At 31.5% G+C, this 21,920-nt stretch overlaps 1 protein-coding gene across 1 annotated transcript; it reads left to right on the top strand.

Annotated features, from left to right (window-relative positions):
- The first annotated feature begins 7,117 nt into the window (after positions 1 to 7,117).
- Positions 7,118 to 10,781, top strand: LOC137830276 (putative F-box/FBD/LRR-repeat protein At4g03220). Its single transcript, XM_068637524.1, has 3 exons — positions 7,118 to 8,173; positions 10,198 to 10,371; positions 10,466 to 10,781. Exons 1-3 carry the CDS (start codon positions 7,118 to 7,120, stop codon positions 10,766 to 10,768), a joined length of 1,533 nt encoding a protein of 510 aa, XP_068493625.1. The 3' UTR covers positions 10,769 to 10,781.
- The last annotated feature ends 11,139 nt before the right edge of the window (positions 10,782 to 21,920 follow it).

The raw sequence follows: 21,920 nt of genomic DNA, 5'->3' as shown, positions 1-21,920 counted from the left end.
GGTGGCAATGGAGACAATATTAAATTTGTGCATATTAAGATGACATTTTTTTTATTATTGACTTTATGGACTTAAAACATGGTTTGTTGATGTTATGTTTGTGTTTATGTAGAGTGGTAGTTGAGGTAAATAGACAAATATTTTCCAACAACAAATTTATATGCGTCTAAAATAGTTGAACCTATGTAAACCTATTCTAAATAGCCATATGAGATAGAAATGTATGGAGTTGACATAGTTTTTTTTATGGAGTTACTAACCACTTCCATTAGGCGTGTGTGAAAAATAGAAGCATAAATGTCCACAAAAATGAATCTAGGTTATCATTAGTTCATTAATCCCTAATTTAAGTACATGCAACAAGTTGACACATTGGAGGATTAATTTATGATTTTTAATTAAGACCTTAGTTAGTCATTGAATCACACACAATTGTTATAAGTGCACACCACTCACCGAAATGGTAGAATTGGTTGTTCCTACCCACATTAGTGACCATCGTCCATAAACCTATACTGATGTGGCCATATAACTAGGGTAACCACTAATTGTTAAGTTCATAACTTCACTTTATGAAAATTCCTCGCGTACCTAAACACAACTCATAGTGTCCATATAAGTAGGGGTGGGTAACCACTTTTTTACGCTCAGGTGCAAGCCTTTTGCTTAAAAGACATTTATTATTGGAGATATGAAATATTTTCAATATGGAGTTCGTTGGGAAGTAGCGTGACACAACCCAAGTCGACCTCATTTTCGCTCAAGCGAAACTTATTGCACTCATGCGAAACTCCTAGGAGTAATACTCATTTCAACCTTGATTTCGCTCAAGCGAGTTGTTTATCGCTTGAGTGACAATAGACCACGGAGTTTGTTAATTTTTCAACCTCATTTTGCTCGCATGAAAATGTACTCTCCTAAGCGAATATGAGCTTTGAAATATTGGTCCTTTCAACCTTGATTTCCTTCAAGCGAGATGCATATCGCTTAAGGGACATTGGAAACTAGGGTGTTTGATTTTCGGTCTCAATTTCTCTGAAGCGAAGTTGGTCTCGCTCAAGAAAATATGTGCCTTGGTAGTGTTGCTGCTTTCGACCTTGATTTTTCTCAAAAAAGTGGTCTATCGCTCAAGCGAAATTGGAGTTTGGGGTCTTTGATATTCAGAGTAATTTTTGATTAAGCAAAAATGGCATGCCTCAAGCAAAAGAGGTGGTTTACTTTATTTACAAGGTTTTGACAGTTACAATTTTAAATTGTGTATGCCCTTATAATGTGCATCCCACGATCCTCCATTAATCCCTTGAAACTTGTTGTCCTTCAACCTCTTCATACTGTAGCACCTTTCTTCTTCAAGTACCATAAAATGATCAAAATCAAACAAGTAGGTAAATTTCCATGGCATTTGTGGTGCATGTTAGGGTGGTGATAAAAATGAACATGTGATGTCTCCTTCATGTTAAGGTGGTGTACATGAATTGGTCCCTTTTGTAGTTGGTTTAGGCAACCATGTAATTGTTTGGTAGGATTGGTATGTTTAAGGGAGATATGTGGTTTGTTCCAATGCCAACTTAGTGGATGATAGATTGATGAATGCAATGCCCTATAATTGTTTGAACATTTTCCTAGTCATATACATTGTTCTTTTCGTCTGAGTGGAGAGCGATAGGTTTGTGCTATGAGAAAGATTGGACTTGGTTTTGTTATATTGTGTCGTGTTACTTAATTTGGTTATATGAACTGATACAAACTTTGTTTGACTGTTTTTGCAGATGCCACCAAGGAGAAAACCAAATAAGCCATGTTACCTTCTAGGTTGACACTCCCTTCATGTGTACATATTACTTTCTTCAGTTTTGACATTCATTTCACCTTTTGGTTCGTTGCAATCATTAACCATCCCCAAATCTCATAATTCGCTTAAAATTTTCTATACCTTCTCAATTAGTGCCTCCTGATCTTCAACATGACGAGTCAATTCTTCTTTTTCTACAACAATACGTGTCGCATCATACCTTTTTTTTCTTCTCCTTAATTTTAGGCCTCACTTGTTCGAACACTTCTTTCAAAGTGTCATGACGAAGCTCTTCCTTTGACACAACCAACTCACCGATAACATGTTCATCAACAACAAAGCTTTGGAGGCCCTTTATTTTTTGAAAAGGCTAGAACTTCAATCTCTTAACTCAACAACATTCTCTTAAGCAACAATATCAAATGTGGGATTGCAAATCTCCAATTCAATTTCCTCTTTACATCGATTTTCCCTTTTCTTTTTTCTTTAGTGGGTGGATCCTTATGTCTTAACAACTTTTTCTCAGATTCATCAATTGACTAGGTTTCACATTTTCTCTTGTATTCAACACAACCACAAAGAAACTTGGGATGCAATTTTGATTGGTTCAGATATAAAGCTCTCTTTTTTCTTCTTGTCGTTTAGTTTGGGTAATGAATAAATTTAATTCAGTTTAAGAATTTAATTTAAATGAAATCATAATGGAGAAGAGTGTTAGAATACTAGATTACACTTGTAAATAAAACTGTCACTCTGTATGCCACATACTCACTAGTTAATGTCGTTCATGACAATCTAACAAAAGAGACCAAATTGCATACTTTTTAAAAAAACTTGGGACCAAATTGATTTTTTTAAAAATCACTGTAGTAAATTGAATATTGACCTTAAATGTAGGGACCAAAGAGGTAATTAAACCGTTTTTTATTAGCAAAGAATAAATAAAATAAAATGAGATACTTCAGGGGTGTCCAAACACTTATACAAAAAATGACCAAGGCTAAACTAACACCTAACCAACATAGGTTCCATCAAACTCTATAAATCAACAAGTCAAGCCTAAAAAAAACAAAAAGGAAAGAAAAAAGATAAGAACAATAAAAAACAAATACATCAAGCCTCAGAAGACCTTAATAAGACCCTAACTACCTTCCAGCTGCAAGTGAAAACGAAAACATTACACAAGAAACACCCCCTAATAACAACAAAAAACCCACAATTAACCCTCACCCCAATGACAAGACAAACAAATAACCCTCACCCAAAATAGCAAGGCCAAAAACCTACGCAACATGAGAACACCCCATACAAGAAGCCATCCTACAATCTTCTCCTTCTTTAAAACAAGAATCTTTACCAACACACTAAACAAGTTAAGTCAACCGGGAGCCAAAATACTCTTTCCAAAGCAACAAAAGTCTACATAAACATAAACCTGCACTGGAGAATACAACAAACCTTCCAATCCTGGACAAGAGATTAGATATACAATCCACAAACATCATTTTTTCAAATACTTCATAAAACACATGAGATCCATGCACCAATCCGAGTAAGAGAAGTCTGTCAATCTTTCCTTATCTGTAACCCAAGACCAAGATTTCCTTTGAACCACAGTAAAAACCTCTAAAAGATCTACTCTCCCATTCTTAAAGATACACCTATAACTATGATTCCAAATTTCACCTATAACTTCTACCTAGATCCCCCCAACATCTATTAGAAGCTTCCTTCATACCAGTGTTAAACAACATAAAATGCATTTGTGCATCATAATGGTACATCGAGTAGAACCCTACCCACTTAAAATAGAGACCCCAAATTCTCCAAGATACCTTACACTAGAAGAAGAGATGATTTATCGTTTCCTTTTCCTCACCATACAAGGGACAATGATTGCATATCAGAGCAATGCCACGTCCTAGGAGATTGTCCTTAGTAGCAATTGTATTAGTCAACACCCTCCATGTTGTAACTTGCGTCAAAGGTAAAGTCTTTAACTTCCAAAAATCCACAAAGAAATCCCCAAAAACGAATTGCTCATCCCCCTTTAGAGAATTATAAGCTACCTTCACAAAGAACACTGCATCCCTCCAAATCCAGTTATCAACCATATCTTCACCCTTTTCCACTAACCTCTATCTTGTTATCCAATAATTGCAGTAATTGATAAGCTTGACTAGATTCCCACACAAAGAGAGTCATTCTCCACCCCAACTTCCACGACCAACTATTATTAATCCATTCACCAATATGTGATAAGGTGCAACCAACATCTAAAGAGACCGAAAACAACCTAGGGAATTTTTCATTAAGGATTCATTATCCACCCACTTATCATCCCAAAACCTAATTTCTTTCCCATCTCCTACTACCCACATTCCTTTGTCTTCAAAATTGTTACCCGATTCCACTAAATTCCATATTTTCCTAAGGTACCTCCACCATAAAGATTCCTTATTAATACTAACCTGGGACCTTAAATTTCTCCAACCACCCTATTTCGAATCTAAAATCTCTTTCTAAAAAATGCTCTTTTCAGACTTAGGTCTCCAAATCCGTTTACCCAAAAAAGCATAATTAAACCTTCTTATATCTATAACCCCTAAACCAACTTTATCTTTCGACTCGCAAACCTTATCCCATGGCACCCAGACTATTTTCCTACCCTTTGAACCACAACCCCACAAAAAGTTCTTTTTGTATCCTTGTTTACTTCACCATAGTAACCAACTTACGAAAAACAGAAATGTAGAAAAGTGGTAAGGAGGTAAGGAAAAACTTGATGAGGCATAATATGCCAGCCAAAGAAAGGAATTTACCTTTCCAGGATCCCAGTCTGCTTTGTAACTTATCAAACACCCCTTCCTAGAAAGCACGCCTCTTATGATTCCCTCCTACAGTCACCCCAGATAAGTAAAAGGGCCTTCATAATTCCACAATTAAGGATTGTTGCAAAGAACACAATGTGATTAGCGTTCACCCACTCCATCAACCTTACTCTTAGAATAATTAATTTTAAGACCAAAGACGAGTTCAAAACACTTTAGAATTGTTTTTAAAGTCATAACACTCTGGGTATTGCAACATACTCACATTTATCTGTCTTTCACCAACCTCAATGCTCTCCACAAACTTCTTCTCTTTCGCCTGTCTAACCACCCCTACTAGCCCCTCGGCCGCAATAAGAAAGAGGAAGGGTAAAGGGTCCCCTTACCTTAGACCGTTTTTTGGTTTGAATTTAGTAGTTGGGCTACCATTTACTAGCGTTGAAATCAAATAAGATTCTTGGAAATTCTTTATCCATTCAATCCACTTTTCACATAAACCCAATCTTCCTAACATATAATATATAAACTCCTAACTTACCGAATCATAGGCTTTCTCATAATCCACCTTAAATAGAACACGTTCTTTGTTTTTCCTCCTTCCTTCCTCAAGGGTCTCACTAGCTACCAACACACAACAACCCCCTTCCTTCAAGAAAGACATATTGCCTATAATCAATAACTTTGTCTAATACCCTTTTCAACCTCGAGGAAAGGATTTCAAAGACAATTTTATACATACACCCCACAAGGGTATAGTCATTAGAAAAATACTTTGGTTGTTGGGCGAGCATAATTTTCACTGGACAACTAAATTCAATGGGCATGCAGGTGGAGTAAGTTCTCGCTCAACGAGTGATTTTTATCAAAACTCCCAATATATATAGTCATTGGACGAATACTTTAGTAGTTGGGCGAACAAAATTTTCACTGGGAAACTAAAGTTCAATGGGCATGTTGAAGCCTTTGGCTGGGCAAATTGTAACACGTGCTTAATTTGCTAAATGAGTCAAAGTGTTGGCTGAGCGAAAGAGTAATTTCTAAACTTTGAAAAACAAGATTTTTAAATGTTTCTAAATGCTAAAATTTGTTTATTAATTTATCAGATTATTATATTTTTGATCAATTTGGGTTAATGTTATTAAATGTGAGAGATGATGAATAAAGGATAATATTAGTAATTAAAAGATGAAATGAGAGTGTATGATGTTATGGTTGTGATAAAATATATGATTTATGGAAACATGATTATTTGCAAGAGGGAATACTATGTTGAGATGTATTGAATTGAAGATTCTCAAAGAAAATATTCTAACTCTAGTGATATTGGAATCACAGATGAAAATATCAGGTGGTGAGAGACAAATGAGGTTTCTATGACTTAGTCTTTGGTATGAAAAAAAACTGTGTCCGGTAAGTCCCATAGATTTACCGTATCATATGAGTGGACCGGGTTCATGTTATGCAACTTTATTGTAGTGATAACTTAGTGAAAGTAATATGATATACGCAAATATCTAAATCTAATTCAACACATGAGTCTTATGAAAATAAAGTAAAGTGTTTGTGATGTATCATGACATTATGTAGCCTTTTGATTTAGAGATAGACATTTGATTTCCGATAGATGTTTAATGAATAAATTTAGATTAAATCTATGAAAGTATATAGACGAGACTTGGTTGAAATGTATGAATTATCACTTTAAAATATATATTAATTTTAATAGAGGCATCTACATAAGTTTGTTTTTAAAATTCTATCTTACTTGTTTTGTATGTTTCTACGTCTTTTATCAACTGTGATAATAATGTGTTACACATAAACATATAATGTTGCAGGATGACCATAACGAGGATGTTACAACTAAACTAGAATTTAGTCCAAACTATTAAATAAAATATACTTACTTTGATTATATAAATTAAAATATAACTTAAAACGTTTGATTTTCCCTTCTCGGTTAGAATCTCCTAAATTTAACTTATATTATTCAAATAATTAAATAAAAAAAAACATTCATATCAAACTATTATTTTTTTGACATATATTTTCTTTACCTTCCTTTCTTTTAATTTGTTCTCTTTTAGTTTTGTTGTAGTTTATATACTTTCAATTTATAAGTATCATATGGATATAATTGTAACGAACTTAATTACATATAATCACCAAGATAAGTACTTGGAGAAAGGTATAGAAGAAGACTACGTTAACCATAGCTTAAAAACTAGTTTGATGAAATAAAGTTGAGAAATGACTCGTTATTTTCACAATTTTTTTGTAAAACGAACTTCCGAGTCTTTAGACTGTTATAATAGGTTTGGTGATTGTGTGCATAACAGAATAATTTTTCAGATCTAAAACAAACTCTCCTATTTCACTGTGTTGACTTTTGAAAATTTCGAAATCTGAGGATCAAGAAAGATGGAACGTACAAACCAACAAAAATACTGATATCATTGCGTAACTAAAGAAGCAACCACAGGGAGATGATCCAATGGAAACAAGATCTGCAAAACGCAAGAAAATGGCTCAAATTGTAGCGAACGATGCCAAAGCAGCCACGGATCGGATCAGTGATCTCCCTGATGCAGTTCTTCATCATATGCTTTTCTTACTTCCCATAAAATGTGTTGCACAAATGAGCATTCTTTCCAAACGATGGAAACATTTATGGTGCACTTTTCCTGACCTTGATTTCAGAACCCTTGACCCGTTTCAAATCTCTTCCAAAAATGTTAAATTTGTGGAGTTTGAAAAGCCAAGGCAACCTTTGGATTTGTCACGGATGGATTTCGTCTCACAAGTTCTCTCCATGCGTGACAAACACTCAGACATTAGGGTTCTTTGTTTTCGTGCACGTTTGAGTTTTTCACGGTTAAATGGTTTGATTCGTAGGGCTATTAGGCATAACGTTAGAGAACTTGATATTGAAGCGTCAACAGTGTGTACAGATGATTACTTCAACTTTCCTAGATGTGTTATTGGGAGTGAATCTTTAAGGGTTTTGAAACTAAAATCAGGTTTTCGATTGCCTCCATCATCAGTTATGAGGCATGGCTTTCGATCTCTTCAAACCTTGTCTCTTTCGGTAGTTATTTTGAACAACCAACCTTCTCTCACTGATTTGTTCTCTGAATCGTCCTTTCCTCTTCTTAAAACTCTCAACCTTGATGCATGCTTCGGGTTAAAATATCTTCATGTTGGATGTAGGGCTCTTGAAGATTTCAACTTAGAGAAATGTTATGAGCTAGAGGGTTTGGACATCTCATGTGCAAAACTTGAGAGAATGAGATTGGTGAGATGTTTTGATGCCTATAGTGACCAGAGTTGGGTAAAAATCAATGCACCCAAGCTTGAGCATTTGTGTTGGCAGCATAATGCTGTCACTGACATGGCTATGTTTGAGCCTTCGAATTTGTTGCATGAGGTCACAGTTGGTTTCTATTTATTGACAAGAGATAATAGTCGGAGTAAGCTTCAAAGTGCTGTTGATCTATTATCTGGACTATCTCGTGTGCGTTCCTTGTCTCTTGAAAGGCAAACTATTGAGGTAAACTTCATTTTCTCTTTAGGATCACACTCAAATATATGAAACTTTTCAGTATTCTGCAAGAGTAATGCTCAATTTGTTTGTATCAATCTATGTTTAATTTACTCTTTTTAATACTTAAAACTCACTTATCTTATTTCTCAAAAGATATAAAAAAAGTCACTTATCTATATGCTTCTCATTGTGTGAGAAAACAAAGTATAAAACATAGATGAAATATTACAAATGTTATCTTCTAATTAGATTTATAGTTTTATATAGATAAAAAAATATATAAAAATTTGCTATGCGTTACTAGACTGATTTTAACTAATTAGATAATGATATACTAGTTTTGTAAAAGAAATTTTATTCTTTTTTGGATTTTTTATCCTTTTTTTTTACTAAAATAAAGTTATTTTTTAAAAAAAATTATGAATATGGAAAAGTCGTGTCAACACGATTCTATTATGAAGTTATTGTGACATGATCTATGATACATCAAAATAATGTCGTGTACAACTTTTTTATATCTGTAATTTTTTTCAAAAACAATTATATTTTAGTAAAAACTGAAAAAATTACTCTACTATAATTAGAAGAAAAAAAACACATTTTTCCTTTTTTTTCTAGATTTTTTGAATTTCCAAATTACAATAGTTCCAACTCATAATATCCCATTATACCTTAGCTAGTAGTACCCTTTCTTCTGTTGTAACATTTTTCTTATTTACTGCGTACTCAGAAGTACTTTTAGAGAAAAAGAATATGAAGAAAAAAAAGAGAAATACATGCTTTTATAAATTAAAATTATTTTATACATGGGTTGTCAATATACTTTAAAAGATAATAAAAAAGTTTTAAAAAAATAGTTTATGTAGAAATTTATTTTATTTTCTTAAAATATTTATGGAGAAGTTTATTCATATTTTTAATCATATTAAAAACTATTGAATAAAAATGAATTTTAAATCTTAAGCACATTTCAAAATCTCGGGAAATCTTAACATAAAATTGATTCACCTATTGTTTAGTTTGTTTCTTTAATGTCAAAGAAGTTACATCATTATCTATTTGGATTAAGATCTGCTTAGCAATGAAGATTACGGTTATATTTTAGGGGGAAACTTTATAGTATACATCGAAAAAAAATGTATATTTAATTTTTTTTGACAATGAATTAATTAAATAAATAAAGGAAACACTTTAGGAATTTATTCTCTTTAAAGTTTTGGATTTTTGTGAATATACATTCCTTAATAGGAATGCTAGTAATTCTGTTGGTTGAATTGGGTTGTATTTAGTTTAATCTTCAGTCCAACATAATAATGTTTATTGAGTTGGTATTTTTTTTTAATAATTCAACATAACCTAACTATGATTGGATCGAATTAATTTGGATCATTAAGTTGAATAATTAACAAAATATTGTCACGTTTTTAGCCCTTAAACAAACTCTTGTATTATATAATTTTATTAGGTAACACCACTATTTAAAATGTGAACACAAATAACAATTCTTAAAATACTGAGATATCAAAATAATAACCATAAATATATTTCATAACTCATGAAATATAATCCAAAAGAAGATGTAACATGCGGAATATATTTTTATAATAGCATTTGGTTTGAAATATTTACTCATAATAATATTTATAGAACACAATATTCATATTCTAATCAAATATAAAATTGTTTTTAAATAATAAAATTATTATATAAATAATATTTTTGTTATAACTTATAGGTAAATTAGGTTGAGTTGAATTTCAAATTCATAAAGTGGTTACTTAATCCAATTTTAGTTGGATAATTGATCAATGTCACATAAAAAAATTGGATTAATTTGAGTTAATCAAGTTGATAGATTGATTTATAACTTCTTTACAACCATATAGTAGAGCAATATTTAACTTTGATTCATGATTATAGTCCATTGATGAACTTATATACAAGAATATCTGTTTTTTTGCATTTAACTGTTGACTGTGAAATACATAGATTTGCAACCTTCATCACTTTCTTTCTTTGACTACCTGCAGATTCTATCAAATAATCACCTCCTTTTTCAGCCCTTTTATGATCTGAAACATTTAGAACTGCAAACTGGTTTCAACAAAAGCAATATTCCGGGATTGACATGTCTTTTCAAGAGCTCTCCCACTCTCAACACTTTGATTCTGAAGATCATTCACGAACATAGGATTGAAAGAAAAGTAAGCCATATACTAACATTTACTGTTAATTATTTCAAGCTTCCTCATCTGCAGAATTCATCGGAGTTTGATTATCCTTTTTCATCGAATTCAGGAATGGAATAGAGACTTGTGGGACATGACTATCTCTGAGGGAGAGCAGTATTGGGAGTCTCAGATCAGAACTCTGGAGTCTTTTCTACAACACTTGAAAGTAGTCAAAATCCATGGATTTCTTGATTATGAGAATGAAGTTGCACTTGCAAAGTTTCTCCTTAAGCATGGAAAAGCATTGGAAGAAATGGTATTACACACAGGACATTGCAACGCAAGAGACACTCTTAGGCGACAAAAAATAAGGTCACAAATGATGGGGTTCTCTTGGGCTTCTTCTAATGCAAAAGTCGCATTTCAGTAGCATCTTCTCAAGAAAAAAACTTTACTTTTAGTTGTTCAGAAACAAAACAAAAAAAACTTTATTTTTTTCAACAATAAAATATTTAAATTTGGGATCTCTTGTTTATTTACCTTGTACATTGGACTGAAATATGTGTAATTTATTATTTATTTGAAAAAAGATTTTAACTACTTGCTTAATATAAGTTCTTTCTTTTTGTGATAAAATGTACATATTTTACATTAAGCTATTTCTCTATAAAAAAAAAAACCACGGAATATTTAAATAGTTATTATGGAAGATAACTTTTAATTGTAACAAAAATATTTTGTTGAGAAAAAAATATAATATTCTTAAAGATGAAAATATAATATAATATTTTGAAAGAAGAAAAAATATCTCACGCACAAAACTGACACAACACACAAATGCACACCCTAGAGATGACTTGTCCCTCTTAAAGCGAGTTGAGTTTAAAGCCAAGTCCCTTAAATGAACAAAAAAATTTCAACCACTTGTCATATTATGATTTTTATTACAATAATAATAATAATTATTAATAATATTAATATCATTTATAATATTATTATTAATATCATTTATATTATTAATAATATTAATATCATTTATATTATTAATAATATTAATATCATTTATATTATTAATATCATTTAAATTATTAATATTATTAAATATTGTAAATATTATTAATACTATAAAAATTATTAATATTGTCTTTAACTCCACATGTCCCCTTACTTCCACCTAATTGCCTGCAAAACCATACAAACAATCGATCTGGTGACAATTGTAGTTTGTTGAATGTTGACCAAAACATCACATCTGCTGAGCTCCCTTGGTCAACGAGACCCGGTGTACCCTTCTCCATGCGGTGACCATCGAGATCACCACTGGATCATTATCATGGGGGACCACGCCCCTCAAGTCAGTATGAGTGAAGCATAGGTCGGGCTCGGCGGGCTGATCACACGCCCAGGCGCCCCCATTGTCATTACCTCCCTTGCATATTTCTTCCGTTGGGTAGCGGTGCAACCTCCTTTGAAAAATCCTCCAGAGATGGTGTTGATTTCGCCATGGATAGGCACCTCAAGCCTCTGCTCCTTCGATGACGATTCTTGCTTTCATTCCTCCTGACCTCCCACCAAATAATCTTGCAGAAGGCCTACCTTCATCAGCCCTAACAACTGATACTTAAGGATTATGCAATTTTTCATATCTTGCCCAAAGGCATTGTGGAACTCGCACCAAGTATTTTTACCTGACCCCAAAACCTTGTCTGTCTTTGGGGGAAATGTTAGTTTGCTCACTATGTCGGGCAAGGCAAGCAACTCCTTGTACGACACCTTGAACTTGGGTCAATAAGGTTGGTCGTTTATCGACTTTGACTCGTAAGGCGTCCCCCGCACCGACGACCTCTTCTCCGTTGCAGTTTCGTGTACCCTCATGGGTTGGGTACGACTTCCATCGTGTGGCTTGTATTGCCCAGCACCTGCGTTCTCGCACTTCGTTGTCACAGTTTCCTTCGCGGCGATGTGGGCAATAGCTCGCCGCCTGATCTCACCGAAAGTCCTTGGTCAACTTCTTATCAAAGAATCGCCGAATGGTCCTGACACAACCCCTCGCACAAAGGCGTAGAGCATCAAAGCTTCATCCTGGGTGTTGAGCTCTGCCACAAATGCACCAAACCGGTTCAGGAAATCCTTTAAAGGCTCTCCTTGCCTTTGCTTCACCTCAAATAGATCGAAGGGAACAAGGGGTGGAGCCTGGTTGACAATAAATTGTTCCCTGAACAACGTAGAGAATTGGTTGGACGAAGTTATGTGGCCATCTGGGAGGCCAATGAACCAGCGCAGTGTCGTACCCGTAAACGTTCCCATGAGTAACTTACAGTGCATAGCGTCTGTGCCTCCCAAAATCATCATCTGGGCATGGAAAGCCTTGAGATGAGCCTCTGGATATTCTGTACCTGTGAACGTAATTTTAGGAGTCACGAAGTTCATTGGTACCTCAACCTCCATGATTGCCTGCGAGAAGGGCATTGGACGGGTTCTCTTTCGGGTAGGATGGATCTGCTCTCCCATGGAGCGTTCTCCCAAACTTTGTAAATCCCTACGCAACTCCTCGTTGGTTTTGCGTAACTCATCATTGGTGACACGCGAAGCGTCCAGCTCGATCCTGAACTGTTCTTCCCTGTGAGCCTATTCGGCCTTAGATGTCGTCACCGACTCTTGGAGAGCGATGAAGTTCTCCATAAGTTGTTGTATAGTGAGGTCGTCGCCTCCTTCTGATCTTATGGGACCTTGTCTAATTGTCCTCATGCTGCTCAGTAGCTTCAATCACAAATGTGGATGGGAGCTAGTTTTATCGGGCCCCTGGTGGGAGCCAAATGTTCTTGTCGGTTGACTTGGTCGCCAGTAGACTTTTGTAGGCAAGCTCAGACTTCGTCTGCCTCGTGGTGGAACTCGTGCTTTCCTTAATGTCTGGACATTGTTCCTGTTAAAACAGAGTGTGCCCTGATGGTCGATCGCACTCCGACGATAAAGTCAGTACAAGGCTATAATAAACAAGAAGTATCTAATTTAATGCTTAGTAAAGTGTTAGCCAAGCGTTAGAAACAACGTACCATAACCAGGGATCTTGAGTCCCTTTTATAGAGTGTCGCTAGGTTACCTCTTGCGGTAACAACTTTTGTTACGAATAAAGAAAAAATATGGATACACAGGTGAGAGAGCGCATGTGTTCTCTAGTATTTTTAATATTAATAATATTAACAATACTTAATAATATTAACAATACTTAATAATATTTACAATATTTAATAATATAAATGATATTAATATTATTAATGATATAAATGATATTAATAATATAAATGATATTAGTAATATAAATGATATTAATATTATTGGTAATATAAATGATATTAATATTATTAGTAATATAAATTATATTAATAATATTGTAGTGGACCAGAGTCTGTAGAGCTCAATTTTCGGAGTTCGGGCATCGGCATCTATGACAGGCAGGTCAACTCAGTTGTTGGGTCGAGAGGTACGTGACTAAGCTCAGGTACGTGCATATTAACTCTCAATCGTGTATTGATATAATCTTTCGTATATGGCCTGGTAGGTCAACGAAAGTGTGTTAAATGGGCCTAGGGGTGCATGTAGTGCATTTGGGTCTATAAAAAGTAAAAGGTATTCTATCAGCTTAAGCCCAAAGTGCGTTAGGGCTTGAAAGAGTATTTGCATGATGACGCGTAATAATATTGCATGGTACTATGATACACAAAGCATGTAAATGTACTTGAAAATAAATTTGATCCTGGGGAACGATACCCAAATGGGTATCCAGGTGGTTATTCTATTAAGATTCGATACACTCTTATGAGATAAGATTTTGCACAGCTGTGCTGTTAAGATTACACACACTGAAGCGGGATCTTCTCCCATTGAATATGTCCTTACTCGAGATAAGATTCTCGTAACAAAAGTTGTTACAGCAAGAGGTAACCTAACGACACTCTAATATATACGAAAGATTATATCAATACACGATTGAGAGTTAATATGCACGTACCTGAGCTTAGTCACGTACCTCTCGACCCAACAACTGAGTTGACCTGCCTGTCATAGATGCCGATGCCCGAACTCCGAAAACTGAGCTCTACGGACTCTGGTCCACTACAATATTATTAATATAATTTATATTACTAATAATATTAATATCATTTATATTACCAATAATATTAATATCATTTATATTACTAATATCATTAATATCATTTATATTATTAATATCATTTATATCATTAATAATATTAATATCATTTATATTATTAAATATTGTAAATATTATTAATATTATAAAAATTATTAATATTATAAACATTATAATATTTATAATATTATTAATATTAATAATATTATTAAATATTGTTAATATTATTAAGTATTGTTAATATTATTAAGTATTGTTAATATTATTAATATTAAAAATACTAGAGAACACATGCGCTCTCTCACCTGTGTATCCATATTTTTTCTTTATTATTTGTATATATCTATGTTTAATATTAAAATTAAAATAAACAATGTCATTATTCACACACTTATATTAAGACTATAAATTTATAATTCATTTTAATAAATACGAATACATAAGAACACATAAATTATCTAAATACACCTAATGATATATTGTGAAGAAAACATACTCAACATAGTAGTTATATATAATAAATTTATAAATGTCATACAAAATTATAACATAGAAGAAAACAATAACTTAAAATGTCATGGTTTTACAGGAAGAAATTTTAAAATATCAAATAAAGATTAGTATTCAAGATGTCTTTCATTTTCTCTGTGATTCAAAAATCTGCATCTTTTTAATGCTTGTATATTTTCATTTTTTAATATTTGCAACGTGTATCCGCATTTTTAAATATTTGACCGTGATTCTTATTTTTTAATTTTATCATAAACATATGTGTATTTGCTACCTAATATATATTTAAAAAATACAAATATACATGCACAGTCAAATATTAAAAATTAAAATACATAAATATGATTAGAATACACAAATACGTCAAATATTAAAATATGCATATAAATTTAAATTTATGATAAATTAAAAAATGCCAACATATGTGTTTCCGTTAATAATAATAATTAATTAATTATTAAAATTTGAGGTTAAAAGATAATAGATAACATAATTATTTACTATTCAAGACTTGATTTTTTTACGACACAGTATTTTGATGATAATTTGTTAGAGGGAAATAAATAAAAGATTTATTTTAAAAACAAATTTTATTTTAAAAATAATTAATTATAAATATATAAATTTCAAGACAATTACTTTCTGTACAAATAATTATATTAACATAATATATAAATACAGTTATTAATATAAAAGATATACAAAAACTAATTATAATATGTACGCTTTTTCAGAATTTTAATATTTTCTAAATGTAATTATCAATATATTTATATATATATATATATATTAATTATAAATTATTATTTTTAAGAGGAATAAATATGGTATAATATTTGTTTTATTAAAGTGAATTAAATCATTTATATTCTTTTCGGTAGATGCTTATAAATATATAAATTATAATCTTTTACTATTTAAGTGTTATAATTTAAAATTAACCTTGAAATATAATCACTAAATATACTAAACAACACTTCAATAATATTTAAAAAACAATTTTACTATAATTTGACTATAAGATCACTATAATAATTTTCTTAACATTTCAACTCTGGAAACATATCTCGTGATATATTTTCTTAATCTTATGTTCAATATACACCACTTAGAGGATCCACTGAATCCCTAACCCTAATCTTTCTTTCTTTTTTTCTTCATTATCGTTTAAGTTCAACATAGATTTTTTTTTCTTATGATAATGAATCCTCCCTTTCAACTTAATGCTTCAATTTTTCAAAAATGAAATTACAAAAATATAGAAAGGTTTCAAAATTCTATAGAAGATAAAAGTTATGCAAGAAAACAAATAATAATATTAGTAAAAAGAAATATTTCAAGGATTAATAATAAATTGTAGTAATTAGATATATACTGACTGTATAATAGATATCAATCTCCTCCACTATTATAAAAGGTTAAGATATTTAAAAGTTGCAGATTAAAAAAAAAATACTGATTCTGAAAGTCATATATCCATTTGACTTTGATACAAATCTAAAATAATAAAAGGAATCTCAAACAACTAAATCAAACAAAATACTTTTATTCATTTTAGAATTACGGTTATCAGAAGAGCCATCAAATCTTCTTTTGTGCACTCACATAAATATAATAATCACGGAACAACAAGTAATTATTAAAAAAAATTACTTAAAAACATCATGTGAAAGAAGTTGTCACAATATGTATTCTGATTATGTATGTGACTTGATGATGACTCTCTACGACAAGTGCACTGCGGTGTCAGAAGTAATAATTGTTCCTAAGGACGGATATCGATCTCACAAGGAATGATGAATTATCGAGTACAATAATCGCTAAATATAACACAAAACAAGAAAAAAGTTTTGAATTGGTTATGTTGGCAGTGATCAATAAGAGATCAAACAAAGAATTAGTTGCTTCAATTAGAAAAATAGGGATTAGGTTTCATCTCTCTCACTCTCATGTATTTTGATTAGCATGTTAATATTAAGTTCTTTGATTGAAATTGATGCCTGTAGAAAATTCATTTATATCGATCTCTCACATATAAAATCCTTAAGAATGTTTCCTAAGTATTGATCTTTCGCATATTTATAAAAACAACTTAGAATAACACTCAGACGTTAATGGCAATTAACATTTCGAGTTTATCCCTAACACTCAAATATGTTAAGTATTGTTGTTTAGGTCTGAACCCTAAAAATACTTTCCGGTTAGATTTAAGATTCTCAATTTGTCACGGAAAGTTAAAAGTAAAACAACAATACCAATAATCAATCAAGAACTGAATATTAATATATAAAATATCACCTCAATACATAAGAGTTTGAACAAATTACTCTCAATCCCAAAGAGTAGAATTAATCATGCATACCTCTAGTACCTTCCATTCTCCCAACTGGGTTACAATTCGCTTTATGGTGTTTTCCTATCAATATGGCATCTAGGGTTGAGCCTCCAGCCCCTTATTTATCCTAGTTTTCTAGGGTTAGGTCGCTTCTTGTGTCGCGCTAATGGGGTAAGTGATAAAACATAAAAAAATGCCCAATCTTTCTCTCCATTTTTTTCCGTTCTAGGACCTTTTAGCTTTCTCTTTTTAGCTCAAATTATTCTCCTTTACTCCAAATCTTCAATCTTCCCTAAAAATATGCAATTAACACCAAATTTAAGAATAAAATGCTCTTATTAAAATAAACCTCATATAAAATGTATAAATTCATAAATTAAGAATTATTTTATATGTAAATTAGCAATAAATTCTCATAAATCTGTATATTTTAATATGAAATATTACTAAAATTAGAGACTTATCACCCGATAATACAAAACTACTGTATATAGAATAAGCATGTATCACTTCCATCATTGGTGCTCGGCACATTAGACACTTTCTTCTACTGTGGTGCAAATTATTTGCACATTTTGAACATGTTCCACATCTGCAAGACAAATACAACATCAATATGTAAGTGATTTACATCAGATACTAACAAAATTACTAATTTGTCAAAGTAAGACTCATCAACAAAGGTTGAAACTTAAAGAGATGAATATACAATGAAATCAACCTTTCACATTTTCCCATAATCAACGAAGAGACTCTTAAAGAAACAAACCAAAACTTACTCAATCATCTTTCTCTCAGGAATATTGAAGGTATTGTCTCCTCTACCAGTGATTTTTATGTCTTTCACTACTCTTTCATCGTCATTTTAAAGTATAGTGCCACCATCCACACTCCAACAAAATGGCACTTGACTAACATGTAAGACATTGGCAAGTACATCCAAAACTGCAGAGTACAATAGTGGCAAACCCAAGTTTATGGTATTAGAATGTTTCAGATCATATTTTTTTCTATTATAGTTCAATCATTGCATATATACCACATATCCACAAATCACAACATCAATCTTCCAACAGACATGTATAAAAATCCCCCCAATACAAATTTATTTTTGTTCAGAACAAAGATAAAGTTGGCATCAAACAAATAATCTTTTGCCCTATACCAACAATAAAGAGAAGCACTCACTATATGCTTTCAATAGCGACATCGAAAGTTTCAGTGCAAGTCCTTGGCTCAAGTCATAAACATTTAGAGTAACCCTCTGACCCTCCTGCAATCAAGTATCAAATTTTAGATGTTAGGGAGAAACATAAAACTATGAAAACAGACACATCGAAAACATCACTAATACCACGTACTAATGATAAAGTTCATACATTTTAGAAAACAGCTAACCTTGCCAGCTTTTGAGAAGAACTCATATACATCTCTTTGTTGCTTTCAATGACATATGAAATCACCATAGCAAATATACAATCATAAAAAAAACACCAAATATCAAAATAAGTTAAAATTAAAAATTATTATAATTTTAAAAAGTAAAAAATAGGGCCATCCAAACCAACTTGATAGGCACAATGAGCATTGTCGTTCCTTTCTGAATCTACCTCGGTTCAACATCCTTTTGTAACACACAAAATTTTAGTATTAGAATAAATAAATAGAAACTTTGAAATAAATACTACATTGACATTTATAAAATTTGAACGACATATAAAAGAAAGCACTGAAGCATAACCGATGAATTTTCGATGAGTGATGTTGGTGGGTGCTGCAAATTTGAAAGAAGAAGTTGTCGGAGATTCCTCGATTGGCCCAAAAAAAATAAATGAATCCTCATTTTTTTCTCTGTGCCTGTGTGGGGGTTTAAAAATAAAGTAACCACAAAGGGGAACAAATTAATTAACTCTAACATTAAACAGAAAAAGAAAGGAACAAGTGACCTAATTTCTTCTACGCCTTGGTAGCCTTAACAACGAGTCAGAGAGGGTGAAGGTGTGGAGGCGGACAAAGATGTGGATTTGGCAGAGCATTCTCCAGCTTTTGCGGGTGTTGGGTACGATGACTTCGACGATGATGATGTTGTCATCGATGAGAGGGGAGAGAATGACGGTGACAGAGCGTTCAATGTAGCCTGGTGTGAGTGTGGATGTTGCTGACGTTGATGGCGTTGGTGTCGTGGGTTTTGTAGGCTCACGTAGGAGGAGGACAAAGGAGCGACCGTGAATCCGACGATTTAAGCCTCCATGAAATCGAGTAGGAATTTGAAATTTGTCAGAATGCACTATGTTGATTTTTCAACATTTGTAGGATTGAAGTAAACTTTTATCTCAAAATCGGTTTCAATTAAGAATAAAAAAGAGAGAAAGGAAATCCATAAAACCAAATCAAATTTGGAAGTAATCGCTTAAGTTTTAAAAATTTGTTAAATTTGAAAAAGTTTCAAAACGACTCACCTTTGACAACTGTAATAAATAAAAATAATAGAATAATCAACCTAAAATAATAAAATAAAATATTATAATATATAAAGATAAAATAAGAAAAAAAATATGTATATCAAAAGCAATTAAAAAAGAGGAAACCTCTTTATAGGTATTGATTATTAATATTATAAATATTATTAATATTATAAATATTATTAATATTATATATATTATAAATATTATAAATATTATAAATATTATAAATATTATAAATATTATAAATATTATAAATATTATAAATATTATAAATATTATAAATATTATGAATATTACAAATGTTACAAATATTACAAATGTTACAAATATTACAAATATTACAAATATTACAAATATTATAAATATTAATATTATCATTAATATTAATATTGTTATTATTGATATTATCATTAATATCAATATTATTAATATTACAATTATTAAAAATATTTTGTATGTAATACTTTATATACGAATACAATTCGTATGTAACTATTTCCGCTTCATGGAGCGAAAATTACATACTGATTAAATCCGTATGTAATCACTTTTCGCTTACATATGAAAAAAATTGTATGTAACGTCTATTTACATACTGAAATAAATCCATATGTAAATATCCGTAAGTAATCACTTTTGGCTTACATATGAAAAAATCTGTTTGTAATCACTTTTATTCTTAGATACAGAAAAATCTATATGTAATCACTTTTGTTCTTACATACGGTAAAATCTGTATGTAATGTCTATTTACATACTGAATTAAATCTGTATGTAAATATTATATGTAATGCTCACTTTACATATGGATTTGAATCCGTATGTAATAATCAGTATGTAAATAGACAATTTCTTGTAGTGAGATTACAGTCATTTACTTTCTTTCCTATTTAAGATTCTACCATTTATGTTATTTGTCATTTACCTTTTCGCTTCTTTTTCATTTTTCTTTTATTTCTTCATATACCCTTTAGACAGTCTAGTAAGTGATTTCTTACTATAGTGTTTAAAATTTGTGTGATTTCTTTTTGATTTTATTTTTTGTACAAGCAACAATCATAATTAGACGGTCTGACAATTGCATGTTACTGATAAATGTCATTATTTAGTGAAATTTCATGCAAAGACACTTATTGATTTTAATTGTTGATTAAGCTATGACCCAACCCTAATTTGAAAAATTAGAATTTAATTATATATTTTGGAGTTATGAGATTAATGGAACTATTTATTCCCAATATTGTGTTATTTTAGGAGTTTATGGAGAGATGAAGCAAATAGATATATTATGAATATAGATGTCACTTAGCCTTAAGTCCAATTAGGTTAAATAACGGCGTAAGGCAGGGAGAAAAGTGTGATCCGGAAGGGGGACGAAAGGAAGAAAACCCTAAAAGAAGCAACTGTCAATGAGAAATGTTTCATATCTTTTTCTTTGACTTTGGTGCATGTAATGACCGCCATGAGTGGCTAATTCTTTCCTTTAGGTTTAGGAGTAATCTGTTCAAATTCTGATGTATTTTTGGTAGTAATTATATATGAATTTTTGGTCCTCTTTGATATTGATATTGTCATTTTATACTTGAATTTTTAATTAATGAACTTGATTATTTGATCTTGTATTATGTGCTTAAAGCTTGAAGTTTTATATTCATGAACTTGATTATTGGATCTTGTATTTTGTGCTTAAAGCTGAATTCTTATATTCATGAACTTGATTATTCGATCTTGTATTTTGCGCTTAAAGCTTGAATTTGTATTCATGAACTTGATTCTTGGATTTGACTGGAAAGTACTTATAAGAATCTGACCTAAATGAGAATACTTGATATGTTTTGATGCTAGACATAGATTAGAATGTATCAATTGCTATATAACATTTGTTATTAATGATAAGAATGTTTTCTAACGATGCGAGACATCATGCTTAGGAGATAATCTTAATAATTTCATATGTCAGGAATCAATATGAATGACTTTTTTATGTGCATCAATATCAATTAGGTTAGAATATTGTATATTTTTATTTATCCAAAATACATACGAGTGAGAAGGATTAACCTCAATGAGAAGGATTAACCTCAATCTAGATTTTATCAATTGAAATCATTTACTCATATAT

Source organism: Phaseolus vulgaris, chromosome 11 (genome assembly GCF_000499845.2).
Source record: "Phaseolus vulgaris cultivar G19833 chromosome 11, P. vulgaris v2.0, whole genome shotgun sequence".
Lineage (NCBI taxonomy): Eukaryota > Viridiplantae > Streptophyta > Magnoliopsida > Fabales > Fabaceae > Phaseolus > Phaseolus vulgaris.
Note: the sequence above shows the minus strand (reverse complement) of the source record. Positions and strands in the feature narration are given on the sequence as shown.

Bases quoted from the DNA above. Each gene is read 5' to 3' on its own strand.
- LOC137830276 (XM_068637524.1), top strand. From the start codon at position 7,118: ATGGAAACAAGATCTGCAAAACGCAAGAAAATGGCTCAAATTGTAGCG. The intron at 8,174-10,197 runs GTAAACTTCATT...GACTACCTGCAG, and splicing joins TTGAAAGGCAAACTATTGAG to ATTCTATCAAATAATCACCT. The intron at 10,372-10,465 runs GTAAGCCATATA...CATCGAATTCAG, and splicing joins AACATAGGATTGAAAGAAAA to GAATGGAATAGAGACTTGTG.